The following is a 14,250-nucleotide window of genomic DNA, read 5'->3' on the forward strand; positions in this document are numbered from 1 at the left end:
AATAAAAATCTTTATAGATTAATTTAGTAGATTTGTTTCCCATTGAGGTATATATTATTTAAGATTTGGATTCGTTATATTTAAGAATAACTTTATAATTATAAAGAACTGAAAGATATATTTGAGAGTTTGACTAAAAAATATGACTATAAACCGAAATTTACCAATATTTTAGGATAGATGAAAATAGAATAGAGGACAAAAATTTTAGGACAGAACAAGTACAAGATTTTTGAGGATCAATACATTATCATCGGATTCATACCCATTCTCGACTGTCCATCCTAATTTTGGAGACTTAAAAACTGTTCTAGAAATACACGTGTTTGTATCGGCCGAGAAGATTCAAACTCCGACCACTATTCGTCTGGGTTCTTTTTGTAAATAGTTGTCCTGCCCCTTAATAAATGGTTGGTCACAAGATATAATAAATGGAAAAACATGAGTCAGATAATCAGTTCTTGTCGGAACTTTAGACGAAAGGGTACCTCCAAAACGGACTGCATATGCAGTTGTTGAGATTCTTCACGTCAACAGCATTTAAACACTCCCTCCAAATATACCCCGGTCAGTAACTCCGAACTCCAAAGGGTGTAATAAAATGGCTTGCACAGAGTTTCTACTGATTATGTGTCGCCCTGCCATTGGTTAGCCATGATATTTTTAGGACCTTCATTTTCCAAACGGGTTCAACAACCCATCCCATAAAGATCCAAGTCTTCTATGGAATCAATGGTGGCCTGAAATGTGATTACAATGTTGAACCGTCCGAAAATGTCATATTCCATCCTTTTCATTCCATGCCTATATAGCTACTTTCTAGGTTGTTATTTCCTCCACACCTAAAACCTCCAAACAAAGAAATGCAGTTTGTTAATCATTTTCTTTGAACCAATGACCTCAACAGTCATGCCTTATTGCTTAATTAATTAATTTTTTTCAGAAGCTTTGAAAGTTAACGGTCAAAGCTCTTTTAGGTAAGAAGTATGATGATCACAAACAAACACCACCAAACCATTGGCTAGTGTTAGTAATAACCTTAAGTTTTGACAAGATTGCTCTCGTAGAAATTGAATATCACACAAGTGACACTACAGGGGACTCAACTACTGACATTTATGAACCCCAACTTGGTATATATTTCTGCTACAAGCTTAACACAAGGTTTTTTCTCGGGTACGGCCTTTGCTCACCTGTTGCAGGAGTAGTAGCTAGGGGACCAAGGTCGATCATTTTCACTTCTAAGAAGAAGACCGTCGGTTTGATATTTCTGGACCGACACTTTCTTTACAGGCTATCCTGATTCAGCTCATTTTTTGTCACCATATACTTTTGGGAGTAAAAAAAAAAAAAAAATTTCCTCCTCATATCTTTGTCCAATACCAACTAATCCAATTAACATCTAATAAACCACATATATTAACACAAGAAAACAAAGTTAATTAAATCAGATTATATAGTGTGATTATCAATTGCTAACCACTTTCTTCTTCTTTTTTATATTCTAATTTTTCTCTTTTGCAATCGATATCACAATCACACCAGATAAAGAAAGATTAACACATAAGGTTATGTACAAAACTGATACAGAGAAAACTGTCATTATAATGCAAGAAAAAAACCCAGATTTTTTAGGATTTTATTTCGCATTAATAAGAAATTAAAATACGTAGAGGTGGAATCACACGGTTTAATCTTGTTCTTGTGATTAATATAATGTAAGCATGATATAGTTGTAATTGACCAAGATGGAATAGAAAATGGAATAAAACTCAAGACATTTCTTTGTGATCTTTATATTTTAGTCTAAGATATAGTACAAGATAACGGTTTGTCTTTGTCAAACAAGTGCTTATTTAACAAAAATGAAAATGATCAAAAGGAGGTTTATGACAAAATCCAAAACCCTACCATTGATTCCTTGATACCTTACATACCTTGTTGTTTATGTAATCTAGAAAGAAATCAGTTTGCCTGCCCAACAACCATTAATCTGGTAGATTGTTCACTAGTCCAAGTAAACAACAACTTGTACTTGCTTGTTAGCTACGATTGGAATTTTAATTCACAAAGAAAGAAACGTTAGTAATTAACTTATCAAATAGTCGCTTAATTTTAAAAAAGAAGAACTTAATATAATAATAATTGTAATCTATCAATTAGTGGGAATGCAACGAAAGGCAATAAAACTTAGACTTAAGGGATAAATCATGATTATATGTCGGCAAGTAAGTTGCAAGACTTTCGTTTACAGTAGGATGTAACCAGCCGTTGTAAATTTTTATTGGACTTAATAGACGTTGATGAATCTATTTTTAGCAGTTGTTTGCAATAAAAGAAGCACATCAACAGGTCTTTTCACTGTGAACAGTTGCAACTAAGATACAATAGATATGACGAAAAGAATCCAAGATAAAGAAGGTTCTAAATTCTAATATCTGTCAAAGAATCGTTTACTTTAAAAACCACAGCTCAATCCTTTGTGATGCCCAAAATACCTACTAAAAGTTTTTCTCAAACCGAACGAATGCAAGGAAAATGCAGCCATCTCTCTTGGAGGAAGATAAGGAAAAATGTCTTACACTTTTAGTATCAATTTGTACTAAATGAGTGGAATTATGAGTCACTAAGGTTAAACTAGTTTAACTAAAATAAATAATACGTAAGACAAAAACATAAGGTTATTTTTCTACAACTATGATCCTGGTTTTATATACTAAATCTTGTTCTATCTGGAAGTAGGTCTTGTTGATCTATATATCCTATAACCAGAAACCATGACCTTAGAACATAAGACAAAGGTAGTAGAATATGAATTCCGAATTTTATATGATACTATACTAAATTCCTTAACCTTGCCTCACACTTTAGAAATAAAATACTACAAGTGTGCTGTAGACGACTGTAGTACATTTTTCTAGGATTTGGGAACTGTTTTGTGTCCTTAAACTACATAAGAAGACAGAATTGTCATTGAAACTATTCATTATCCAATTAATTGGGTAAAGTAAATAAAGATCGTTTCTAGTATTCTAATACCTCTTTCTTCTCAGCAGTTATGAACTCATCATAATTACAAACACTAAAAAAAATATATAAAAAAGTAAAGAAACGAAGAAAAAATAACAGTATGATGACGGGCAAACAGAAATCCAATAACTCCAACGGGCCAAAAAAGATGTCATGTGGGACAACCGTGGAGGGCCCGTTAAGACATTGAGTATTTTGACCTAAAGTTTGGTACAAATCAAATGATTAGTACATCTAGATTAGATCCCCTGTAGATTAGTGATTTGTAGCGAATACAGATATAGATTTGTAGGTCTTGATGTCCCATAATTAAAAAATGATCATGAATCAGATGACTCACATTCAAGACTCATTATAACAAGGACAATGAAAACTGTAAAACAATTTTTCTGGTGCAGACAGTGATCATGTATTTCATGTTAGTATAGGCCCATGCCAACACTAACTGGTGAATAATGGGTTAGTTGGAAAAACGTAAAAGACTGGTTATCTTTTTTTCTTCCCCTTTTCCAATGAACACCGCTGGTAGTGGGAAATAAAGTCCATTTCCCATTTAGTGATATACAGATTCGTTAATAATGTTTTTTTTCTTTAGAAAAAATAATTTCAAAAGAAAGAACTCCATAATAGACTAAATTGGGATCTTCTAATTAACAAGAAAAAAAGGAATAACCGAAAGTTAAGAAAGCGATACTAACACAATTTTCATATCTAAGTATCTGCATCTGTCAAAATGAGACAAATACTTTCGTTACCCGCCTTTATGGAAAGAGGGATGTGTGTGCAAGCAAGTGCAATTCTACCAGAACGGATATTGTATTTCAGTTTGTCCAAATCCAGAGAATTCAACTAAATTAACACATGTATAATGAGAGCTTTTAACCTGGGTTAAAAAATCTCAATCACTTTGAAAAAGCTGGAGCTAGTTATGTTCCTAAGTAGTAGTTGTAAAGCTTTCATGAATTCTATTTCCAACTATAAGTTTTTGGTACAGATCCCACTTTCTCAGTATCTGATCAAAATGGGTAAAAAGTTAAACTGACAGGGTCCATTATTTACTAATTGCTGCACTAAGGAGACAAACAATGTAACATGATAAAAAAGAGTTAGGGCACCAACCACCTAACCATAACACTCAGTTCTTATCTGTAGGGACATGGGGAGGTATAGTACTCCATTTCTGTTACTTTTTTGCAGAGCTGCACATGTTTACCTGATGTGAAGTTCAGTTCATGGTCTAATCACATACTACTATGAATCTGCACCAAAATATCTTTGCCATTACGTGTTGCTTCTCTATCTCTTTCTATCCTGCAGCAGCACACAAAATGGTATGTAGTATCTGACAAGCAACTTCCAGTAAGTTAAACTACATGAAAATGCCCATTCTACATACAAAAATAAAAGAAAGAAAAGCAGATGAAGAAAATTTAAAGACCATGTTCAGGACACCTCCAGAATAAGTACTCAGTGTTAAGTTTTCGAGGATCTTATTGGGTGTTTAATTTCTTGCTGAATGGGCTATTTCAGAAATTTTTTAACAACATAAGCGATAGCAGAAATAGCCCATATAACAAGCATGTCCTTATAGTTGCAGTTAGAAGTATCTGGGGTAAGAAGAAAGAGTCGTAGTGTGAACTATTCACTGAATCATTTCACCAGTGCAGAACTAGTAGAGTTATCTATTTGGGTCAAACCTTAACCATTATCAATAGAACTGATGGAGTAGCTTCTATACTTCTAGAACGTTATGACTAATGAATAACGAGTTGCATGGAGTTATAAACCCAAGGGGTTAAGATATTTCATTATGGAAGTCTCTTTATCATATTCTCTATTCGGTTCATATTTTTGTCTGAGGTTATTATGGGTCAGTTGACAGTTAAATAGGCCTTCTGGAAACTCTTACAACACGTGTGGTGTATTCTGGGATATAATCTGAACAGAAAAAGACTTTCAATTTCCCTCAAGTGGGACTATATTCTTAGTAACTTGGAGATTTATGATATAAAGTATCAAAAGTAATTTCCAAGAGTGAAAACCTTACCATTAATTTAGAACTATAACACTGCTAACTTTTCTGCTTCTTCTTCTAGCTTTCTTAAGAATCTGATCAGTTTCTACCTGAGATTCATCAAAGAACCTGCTTCCAACACCTTTAGCAAGAACAAAAAATAGTTTAAATTAGTTTAGTACATTGTTCTTTGTCACAAGATGAATTCAGGAATGCGAGGAAATCAAATGCGCAATATGTTTGATGTAAGTCAATATGGCAAAATATGAAGCAATTAAAGATGGGAAAAAAAACCGAAACAGAAGTATAAGTATAAGTATATATACAAAGTGGCCAAATATCAGCTTTTTTGTTAAAATCTTTAGATATTATCTCTTCACCAAGAGTTCATATAGTGACAGCAGGAGCTCAACTACGTTGATTGGCAACATTTTGTTAGCACCCAACAACTATAAATAAGAGGTAACTCTCAATCAAAGGACCTTCAATATGACTTGGTACCATCCATTTCTTGTTTCTTTTTACAAACTCTGGATAAGTCCTCATTTGGCAGTCTGCACTAAGAAATAAGAATTATCATACAGTACCTGTTTCTATTTCTCCAAGTAAGCAGGCAAAACCACCATCGAGCTCTGCATCCCATTCATTATTCTGCCTCCATTCTTCATCCTGAAACACCATTATCAACTTTAAATGGACATTTTGAAAAATGACTGTTGGACGGTGCTTAGGAAATATACATGTCATGTGAGCATTCATTCCATAATACTGAATTTACCAGGTTTATAAGAGGAATTTCCTCTGGTACGTTAATTTTACTTCGATGTGCATTAGCAAATGAATCTGGTTTCAGTTTTGACGATCGCCGAGTTTCCGCTTTTTTCTCTGGTTTACGCTTACTTCTTGTATTTACTCTTTGAGGCAAGACGGCACTGAAACCATATAGATTCTTTTAAGAGACTGAGAAACTAATGACGGCAGTTTAACACAAGCACACACTACAGCTATCAGTTTCAGAAGAAAGGGAACCTAAACATCGTCAGATCATCTGTAATAACTTTTATATAGAAATTGCACCTTTTTATATGAATAAACATTAATATGTTTCTACTCTTTACTTGTTCAAAACTTCAAATGGAACTAGAACAACAAACTTAACCAAGGTTGAAGTTACACTACTATTTGACAATGTTTAGAATCCACCAGATGGGATATGGGGGAAACTAAACTCGCCATGCTGTAACACCAACACTTAGCATACTCACATGAGCGTCCAGTAAGCAAATACAATAAACTATCTTCGCACAGACAATATGCAATTCACGAATCTTTGCTTCGAGAGGCAAGCATTAGGTAATTTAGTACATAAACAGCCCAAGAAAGACGAAATGTGTATCTCAAACATACCTATTCATTGGAGGTTCCATGTTTTGAGATCGAACAGGGTGGCACTCTCTCTCCTACACAGCAGGAAGATATAAGCGCAAAAAAGAAACAACTGCACTAGTATGGTTACTACAATGAAATGATAAGACAAATCATCAAATGAGTTAGTAAAGATGAAGTACTTTCAGTTTGAGCATACTGGGAACCGATTCATTATTGTCCAAAGGCTGCAGAAAACCAGTTATTTCCTGCAATGAGAGGAGTTGATCTGTGAGCATAAGCATACACAATAGAAGATTGAGTTCAAACTATTCACACTTTATGTGTGTACATCCCTAATATGTTTAATTAGGTGAGCATCATTTTATCTCTTTATTCCGCGTTATGCAACTAGCAATATAAAATTTAGATGTCTGAAAAATTCTATGTACTTTACTTCGGCATTTTCCACCAAGTCTTCGAAAATCCAAGGAAATAAACATAATTTTACTTGATAATATCATTCTACATAGAGTTGAATGGCAGAAATATGTTGCTAACCAAAATATTTGGTGAAAGGCAACGGCAATGATTAATATGACCAAGTAAGTACTGTTCTTTATCAATTTCTAGACAAACCTTCACTGCTCCAGAAAGTTCAGTTGTTAACTTGACCATCTGTTTTTCGTTGTGATTCTGAAATGTTGAAATTGCAGAGATAATATCTTGGTGTACTTCCTTTCTGAGCTGAACAGGAAAGGATTTGAAGCTTTCATCGAGGGTATTTTTGATATCTTCCTCTCCCTTGAGCTAGTAAGTAGAGTTTAGTTCAGATGTAAGAAAATCTATACACTAATGGATACTTACTGATTTGGAATTTGAAGCAAGAAAACAAGAAGAATCAAAGGATAAAAAAGTTACCACTAGCTGCAATGAGTTATCATGGCCTGCCAATTTCTGCTTTATACCTTCAACTGAATGAGAACACAAGAAAATCAGCGAATTACACAAACAAGACAACACCTCAATCAAAAACTCAAATACCTTCCTCATTTAATAAACTGAAACAGTGAAATCATTAAGATGGACTACATTTTCAGTTTCAAAGAGAACAACATACAGTACTTATTTTCTTTAATGTGATTCACTACATGTCTAACAACCATTCTAAATTTTTCCTAATGTGACTGTCTGACTGAGACGAAGGTAAACATTTACTTACTGTCCAATGCGCACTCTTGCATATGCTTCTTTACTTGCATGACGTCGCCCTGTATAGATTCAAGGATCATCCCATGACGATTCTGCGTAGTCTCAATCTGTCCAATCCTGTGTTCCAGTTCATCACTAACCTGACCTGTTCCAATCGAACCAAATACCAAAAATCCTGCCAAATGAGCTATAATTCATGTCTCATGCTTACGTATATGAACAAGCGAAGTATGAGATTTTTCTTCTAAGCCAGCTGACTCAAATCCAGAAATGAAAACAAACAAAGTATCCTGCCAAATGAGCTAATCAGTATAAGAACAAGTTAAGTATGATCCCCTGTGAACAACAACTTTTTCTTCTGAATGTAAAATCCAACACAAAACATTCCACATTTTGATTATTTTTCCTAATTTAAATCTCAATAAACATGATCCATTAAGTCGATAGTTATAAACAAGCTTACATCTATGATGATCTGTAACAGGAGGAGGAGCAGATCCCCATCTAGGCTTATAATTGTTTGAAGATCTTGAATTCGGCATCTGAGTCTCTTCTCTTGCAAGAGAATTCGGTGCTAAACAAGAAATCCTCTTTGCAGAATTCTCTCTTTCTTGAGAAGCAAATCTCTATGAAGAATCAAACTTCACAAGTAAGTATAAAATCGAAGCGAGATAGAGAGACAGTTAGAGACGATCGCATTTCAGAATCAACAAACACCTAGAAACTTTTTGAACAAAATTGAAGATCTGTACCTGTTCGTTATTAATAATGTTATCAATAGAGTTTTGAGAGAGCTGAGATGACATCAATTGAGAAAGTTGAGATGACATTCCTTGTGAAGGTTGTTGAGATCGAAGCTGACTTCTACCAAAAATCGAAGAATCACTTCCAGATGTGATTCCATTTGGTCTTCTATACAAAATTCATCCATCGAAAAATCACAAAAACAGCAAAATCATCAGAATAAACACAAGATCATTACAAAATCGAAGAATCGTCACTTCCAGATGCAAAATGAAGTTACAAAACTACAAATTTCATACACGAATCAAACAAAATTAAGCTAAAAAACTTCAAAATCAACACGAAATCGAAGGAATTAGGTTTTCGATTTTGTTCTAGCTAACCTGGAATGAGGAGGAAGAACTGAAATGGAATTTAAATCACAGGCTTTGTTTATCTTTAACTTCATTTCAAGCGTTTAATTAGAGATCGATAAATCTAAATAGAGATGAAGAAGAAGAATAAATCATTCAGATCTAGAAGAATGAAGTTTCAGAGAAATTTGAAATTTGAATGTGTAGCCGTGTAGGGATGAGTTTGTGAGAATGGAAGTTGTTTCTGAAGCGGGAAGAAAAATCAGATTTAGGGATTTTATAGACGACGGCAGAGTGGGTTTTGTAAGGAACTGGAGTTCGGTTTTGCTTCATTCTTTGCTAACGTGGGTGAACAAAACGCGATTAGGGAGTGGAAGTTATGGTCATTTTCGCTTGCCGGTAGTTTCGGGAACGCCAGCTTTAACACTGTAAAATGTGCTACTATGTCACCACGAGCACGAGGTTTCCCTGGGTGGTTCATGATTTAATGTTTTGTTTAGGGCTGCACAACGGGTAGGGTGGGTAGGATATGGCCTATACCCGCCACCCTACCCGTTTATCGGCGGTTAAGAAAATCTTTACCCGCCACCCTACCCGCCAAATAATGGATACGGTTAAAAAACTGGCGGGTAGGGTAGGGTTGGCGGGTAGGAGTAGGGTATGTGCACTTCTAGGTAGGATGGATAGGATATGGATTATACCCGCCACCCTACCCGTTTACTGGCGGTTAAGAAAATCTTTACCCGCCACCCTACCCGCCGAATAGTGGATAGGATAGGATAGGATACGGTTAAAAAACTGGCGGGTAGGATAGGGTTGGCGGGTATGGGTAGGGTATGTGCACCCCTAGTTTTGTTTCACTTAAAGCATGATGATAAAAATGATTCCACTTCTCTGTAAGTAGGAGTCAATCCATAAATCAAAAACAAAAGGATTTTATTTCACGAAAAGTTAGTTTTTTTTATTATTAGAAGTGGTTTTGGAATTGAGTCGCCAAATTAGTTTGCAACTTTTCAACTTGTAGAATAGGTATTGAGATATAACTTCTTTGTTCTCTTATTTCCGTCCTCTATACTATTTTTGGCTGTGCCACAATAGTGTTCTATTTCAAATTATAAGTCATATTTTCTCAATAAGCAGTTGATTACCCTTAATTTTTTTAATAAATTAATATTACGAAAAATATGGCTTAAGTGGAAAATAATATTGATCTTTCTTTTTTTGTTTTAAAATTTCATTTATTTTTGGCTGCAATGTTAACATCTTGAATTATAAAGTTTCTTCCCCATAAAATTCTTAAGTTCCGGTTTTTAAAGGCATCTTGTATTCGTTCTTTTTATTTCCTATTTAAATTTAAGGGAAGATTATTTAAATACCCTTATTAAAGGGCTACTTCCAAAATACTCTTATCAACTTATACAAATATCTCTAAGCTCAATACATTACTAAAATATCATTTTTATATGATTATATACAAAACTACTACCACTACACTATTAAAAAAAAACACTCTACTGCTAACCACTGTTGTCCACCACGTCAACCACCACCACCACTGTCCATCGCCGCCGTCATCAACCACCACCACCGTCATAGCCAACCACCACCACTTTCGCTGACCACACCACCGCCCCCGCCGACCACCGTCACCGCCGCTGTCGCGACCACCACCACTTTCCGCCACCGCCGACCATCAGCCACCACCACAACCGACCATCAGCCACCACCACCGCATACCACCACCACTTTCCTCGTATCCACCATGTACCGCCACCCACCGTCGCCGACCACCATCACCACCGCCAACTACCACCATCATGTGGAGTCAACTTACTGAAGTTGTGTTCATATCAGATGCAACTAGATCAAGTTGTCTCCAAAAGTGGAGGCAACTAGCTCAAGTTGTCTCCAACAAATAGTGTACAAAAACAAGTTGCAAAACAAAATGGAGGTAACTAATTCAAGTTGTCTGAATCTGAGGCAACTATCTCAAGTTGTCTTCAAAAGTGAAGGCAACTAATACAAAGTTGTTTTCAAAAGTGAAAGCAACTAGCCCAAGTTGTCTCCAAATATGGAGACAACTATCACAAGTTATCTCCAAAAATTAAAACATATACACAAATAAGTGAACCTAGTGTGAGTCGAACACACATCTTCTAACATATAGTCATTTGTGCTACCATTGCATCACAGATTCGCCAATACAAAACAACATATCAAAATCATGTGCAATTAACAGATAGATAGTAATACAGACCAAACATTTTAACCAACAAACAACCTAAAACTAACTCCTTAACATGAAATCTTTCCTTCAGGTCTGGTAGGATACATTTAGGCCTGGGTATGATACATCTCGACCCGTCGCACAGTAACAGCAGTTCTAAAAAGAAACACAATAGGAAAACAATAAATACAAGTTGTCTCCAAAAAAAAGGAAGCAACTAGCACACGTTGCCTCTAATAGTGGAAGCAACTTGGTCAAGTTGTCTCTAACTTGGAGGCAACTAGCAGAAACTGTGTCTAACAAAAAGTGTACATGAATAAGCTTCTCAAGAGAAAAGAATCGAGAAGATGCCAGAATGTCACATCAAGACCATTGCAGATAAATGAAATTTAAAATCAAGAGTATTGCATCACCTTAGGAGGTGGTGTTTCTGACATGATGCGGAACCTTCAGCTTTCTTCTCACTGGGTTTAAGGATATGAAACGAACAACTTAGTGCGTTATCGACGATCGTTATAGCACCAGAATACTCCACAATAATTTGGGGCAAAAAATATGGTCACCAATTGTTGTTTTGTAAAGAACTCATACTCATCTTGCACAACCTGATTACCATACAATAACAACTAAGAGTATACAAGGGGAAATCTCTGTTAGACAAGGTGATGCAATACTTAAGAACACCATCCCGTTAAAGTTAGAACCGTGATAAAAAAAGCCAATTTATTGTGGAGGTGATGCAATACGCCAATTTAATTCATACACAAATTAAGCTACTAATATACAAAGACAATTTATTTAATTCACATATGAAAGATTTATAAGTTAGAGGGAAGAAAATATACCTCAGTTCACCAATTAGATCCAAACGAGCAACATACTCAGTCCCTTCTGTTTAGCATATTCTATCCACCACCACCCACTACCATCTAATACCCATCACCTCCTGTTACATCTTGATACACCAACATCACCACCAGTATGTACTGAAAAGTAATATACAAACAATAACACCAGTAGCTTCAAACCGCCAACCATAGTTTCATCAATTTAATCACCACCACCACCACCACCAGAAACTAATTTAGATAAATGAAATACAAAATGGAAACTAAATCTCTCTCTTATCGATATTAATCAATATGTAACCCAATTTTTTAGTTTTCACAAATTTCAAAACCAAAACCTAAAAATAAAATTGAACCTTATCCGTTCAGAATCAACAAATCTCAAATCACTGAATTCGAATCTTTAACTCAAAATCCACTTGAAATCTAAATCTCAACCTTGATATTACCAAACCGAAAACCAAAAATCAAACTGATCTTTGAAACTGGTTTAAAATTAGTTGAAATCGAACACAAATCGTAATAAATCTGCTGATACTAGTGGCGGACGTAATGGAGATGGTGGTGCTGGTTTTGGTGGCGGTGATAGATCTTGGCGGTGGTGGAGGGCGATGGAAATGATGGCGGTGGTGGGGATGAAATATTTTTTCTTCTGTTATAAGAAGCGAAGAAGAACGAATCAGAAGCGGAGAAGAACGAAGTAAGGGAGGTTAAATAAGGAATTATGGTTATTATGTTTTTTAAAATTATTTCGAATATGCCACGAAGGGTATTTATAAAGTTTCATACGGGCATATCCTATGGGTAGTCTACAAATGGAGACTAACTCTTTCGTATGAAAGACTACTCGCCCAGATGAATGAGTGAAGCTATTATGGACAAATACAAAAAAAAAGACACTACACGGAAGACAGTCTCTCGTTTATTTAAAAAGAATTAGATTTTGGACCAGACGGGGACTGTCCCCCGTCTTAAAAAAAAAATCTTCTTAGACGGGGGACAATCCCCCGTCAACAAAAAAAACCTAAAAAAATTCTACATAGACGGGGATAGTCCCCCGTCAAAAAAAAAAACGAAAAAAAAAAGGTTCTAATGGGGGACTGTCCCTCGTTTTGCACTAAAAGTTTATTTTTTCTGACAGGAGATAGTCCCCCGTCTAGTGTGAAACTCCGAACTACTCGTTCGTCTGAACGAGTGTGTGGGAGGGTTTGGGGGAAAAGTGGGTTGAAATCTACACATAGGAGAGCCTAATTTGCTCAAATTGGTAGTGCAATCTTTCATTTGAAAGGGGACACTACCCATAGCCCTTGCTCTAAGGGTATTTGTGAAGGATCCATGAATAGTAAGGGCATTTATAACTTTCCTACTAAAATTTACCATCTCCGTTTTCGGGAAAAAGGTATTATCACTTTTTCATTTTGGTATATTTTGATAATACTTCTTTTCCACAAACTGAGGTAGTAAATTTTAGGTAATTCTTAGTAATGATTTTTTATAAAAATAAATTTGGTAAACAATTAAGAGCAGTGTATGAAATCACATAGTCCTTTAAATTTTGACTTTTTATCAAAGCGGTTGAAATTATGAAATGGAGGGAGTAACTAATAAGGTCGCATAAAGCCAAACCAGAACCGTGAACTAAGCCAACACAGTTGCACTTTAAACCGAGCCAAAAACGAACACCAACTATGTAGTAACAGTGTCAATTTCGGAAAATAGACACTATCTAGTTTTAACTTGGTTGTTACCCAAGACCGCACCAAAAAAGCGTAAAACTAGAGTCCATGTAATTTCAGACATCTATTTTTCATATACTTATATATATATATATATATATATATTTGATTATAGCTGTCAATTTTAGGTTCATAGTTTCATTACCTTTTCCGGACAAACATAACACTATTCTTTCTAATATTTTATTCTTCTCCTTCTTATCTAAAACCACCACCACTGGACTTACATCTTAATCTTTATCTCTTTTTGGTTGTACACCTGGTACGTCTTAGTCGATAGTTAATGTTTTTCATTTCATTGTAACTTGTAAGTACTTTTCTTTGAAGATATGTAAGAAGAAGACTGAAAAGGAAAAAGGAAAAGAATATCTTGATTTTCAATCTTCTAGGACATGAGAGGAAACTGGAAAGGAAAATTGGTTCCCATGACTTTTAGTCAGGAAGCATGCCGAAAGGAAGTGGTTCAACTTATATATATATATATATTTTAATGGAAATAATGAACATATTAGTACATGTAATTAGAAAGACTTGAGATTAAAGGATAAAACGATATGTTACTATTTATTACATGAGAAAAGACAAATGACTGAAATATAAAACATTGTTATTCTATGCAAGGACTAATAGATTAGTTTCACAAAGAAGAAACTCAACTCTCAATCCAATGTGACCTCCCTCCAATAACCAAATTTGAAATTTATTGATTTGTTGGTTTTCT

General features: G+C 35.1%; 1 protein-coding gene and 1 long non-coding RNA gene across 3 annotated transcripts; both read right to left on the reverse strand.

The window, feature by feature from the left end:
- Window positions 1-351: 351 nt before the first annotated feature.
- On the reverse strand, window positions 352-8,965 carry LOC113302035 (protein PAIR1-like). 2 transcript variants are annotated; one of them, XR_003336617.1, is made up of 13 exons: window positions 8,749-8,965; window positions 8,374-8,533; window positions 8,085-8,247; window positions 7,632-7,766; window positions 7,331-7,383; window positions 7,049-7,219; window positions 6,613-6,678; window positions 6,452-6,504; window positions 5,823-5,976; window positions 5,632-5,713; window positions 5,078-5,186; window positions 1,938-4,341; window positions 352-842 (listed from the first exon to the last, which is right to left on the reverse strand). XR_003336617.1 is itself a non-coding variant. In XM_026550871.1 (12 exons), exons 1-11 carry the CDS (start codon window positions 8,811-8,813, stop codon window positions 5,080-5,082), a joined length of 1,209 nt encoding a protein of 402 aa, XP_026406656.1. In that variant the 5' UTR covers window positions 8,814-8,965; the 3' UTR covers window positions 1,682-4,341; window positions 5,078-5,079. The 2 variants fall into 2 exon arrangements, 1 of the variants encoding a protein (XP_026406656.1); XM_026550871.1 differs by lacking the exon at window positions 352-842 and having other exon boundaries at window positions 1,682-4,341.
- A 1,898-nt stretch (window positions 8,966-10,863) lies between these two features.
- Window positions 10,864-12,510, reverse strand: LOC113302978. The gene is made up of 3 exons (XR_003337246.1): window positions 11,791-12,510; window positions 11,359-11,571; window positions 10,864-11,101 (listed from the first exon to the last, which is right to left on the reverse strand). It is a non-coding gene; the product is annotated as an uncharacterized LOC113302978 (long non-coding RNA).
- Between the last annotated feature and the right edge of the window lie 1,740 nt (window positions 12,511-14,250).

Source organism: Papaver somniferum, chromosome 8 (assembly GCF_003573695.1).
Source record: "Papaver somniferum cultivar HN1 chromosome 8, ASM357369v1, whole genome shotgun sequence".
In the NCBI taxonomy this organism is placed as follows: domain Eukaryota; kingdom Viridiplantae; phylum Streptophyta; class Magnoliopsida; order Ranunculales; family Papaveraceae; genus Papaver; species Papaver somniferum.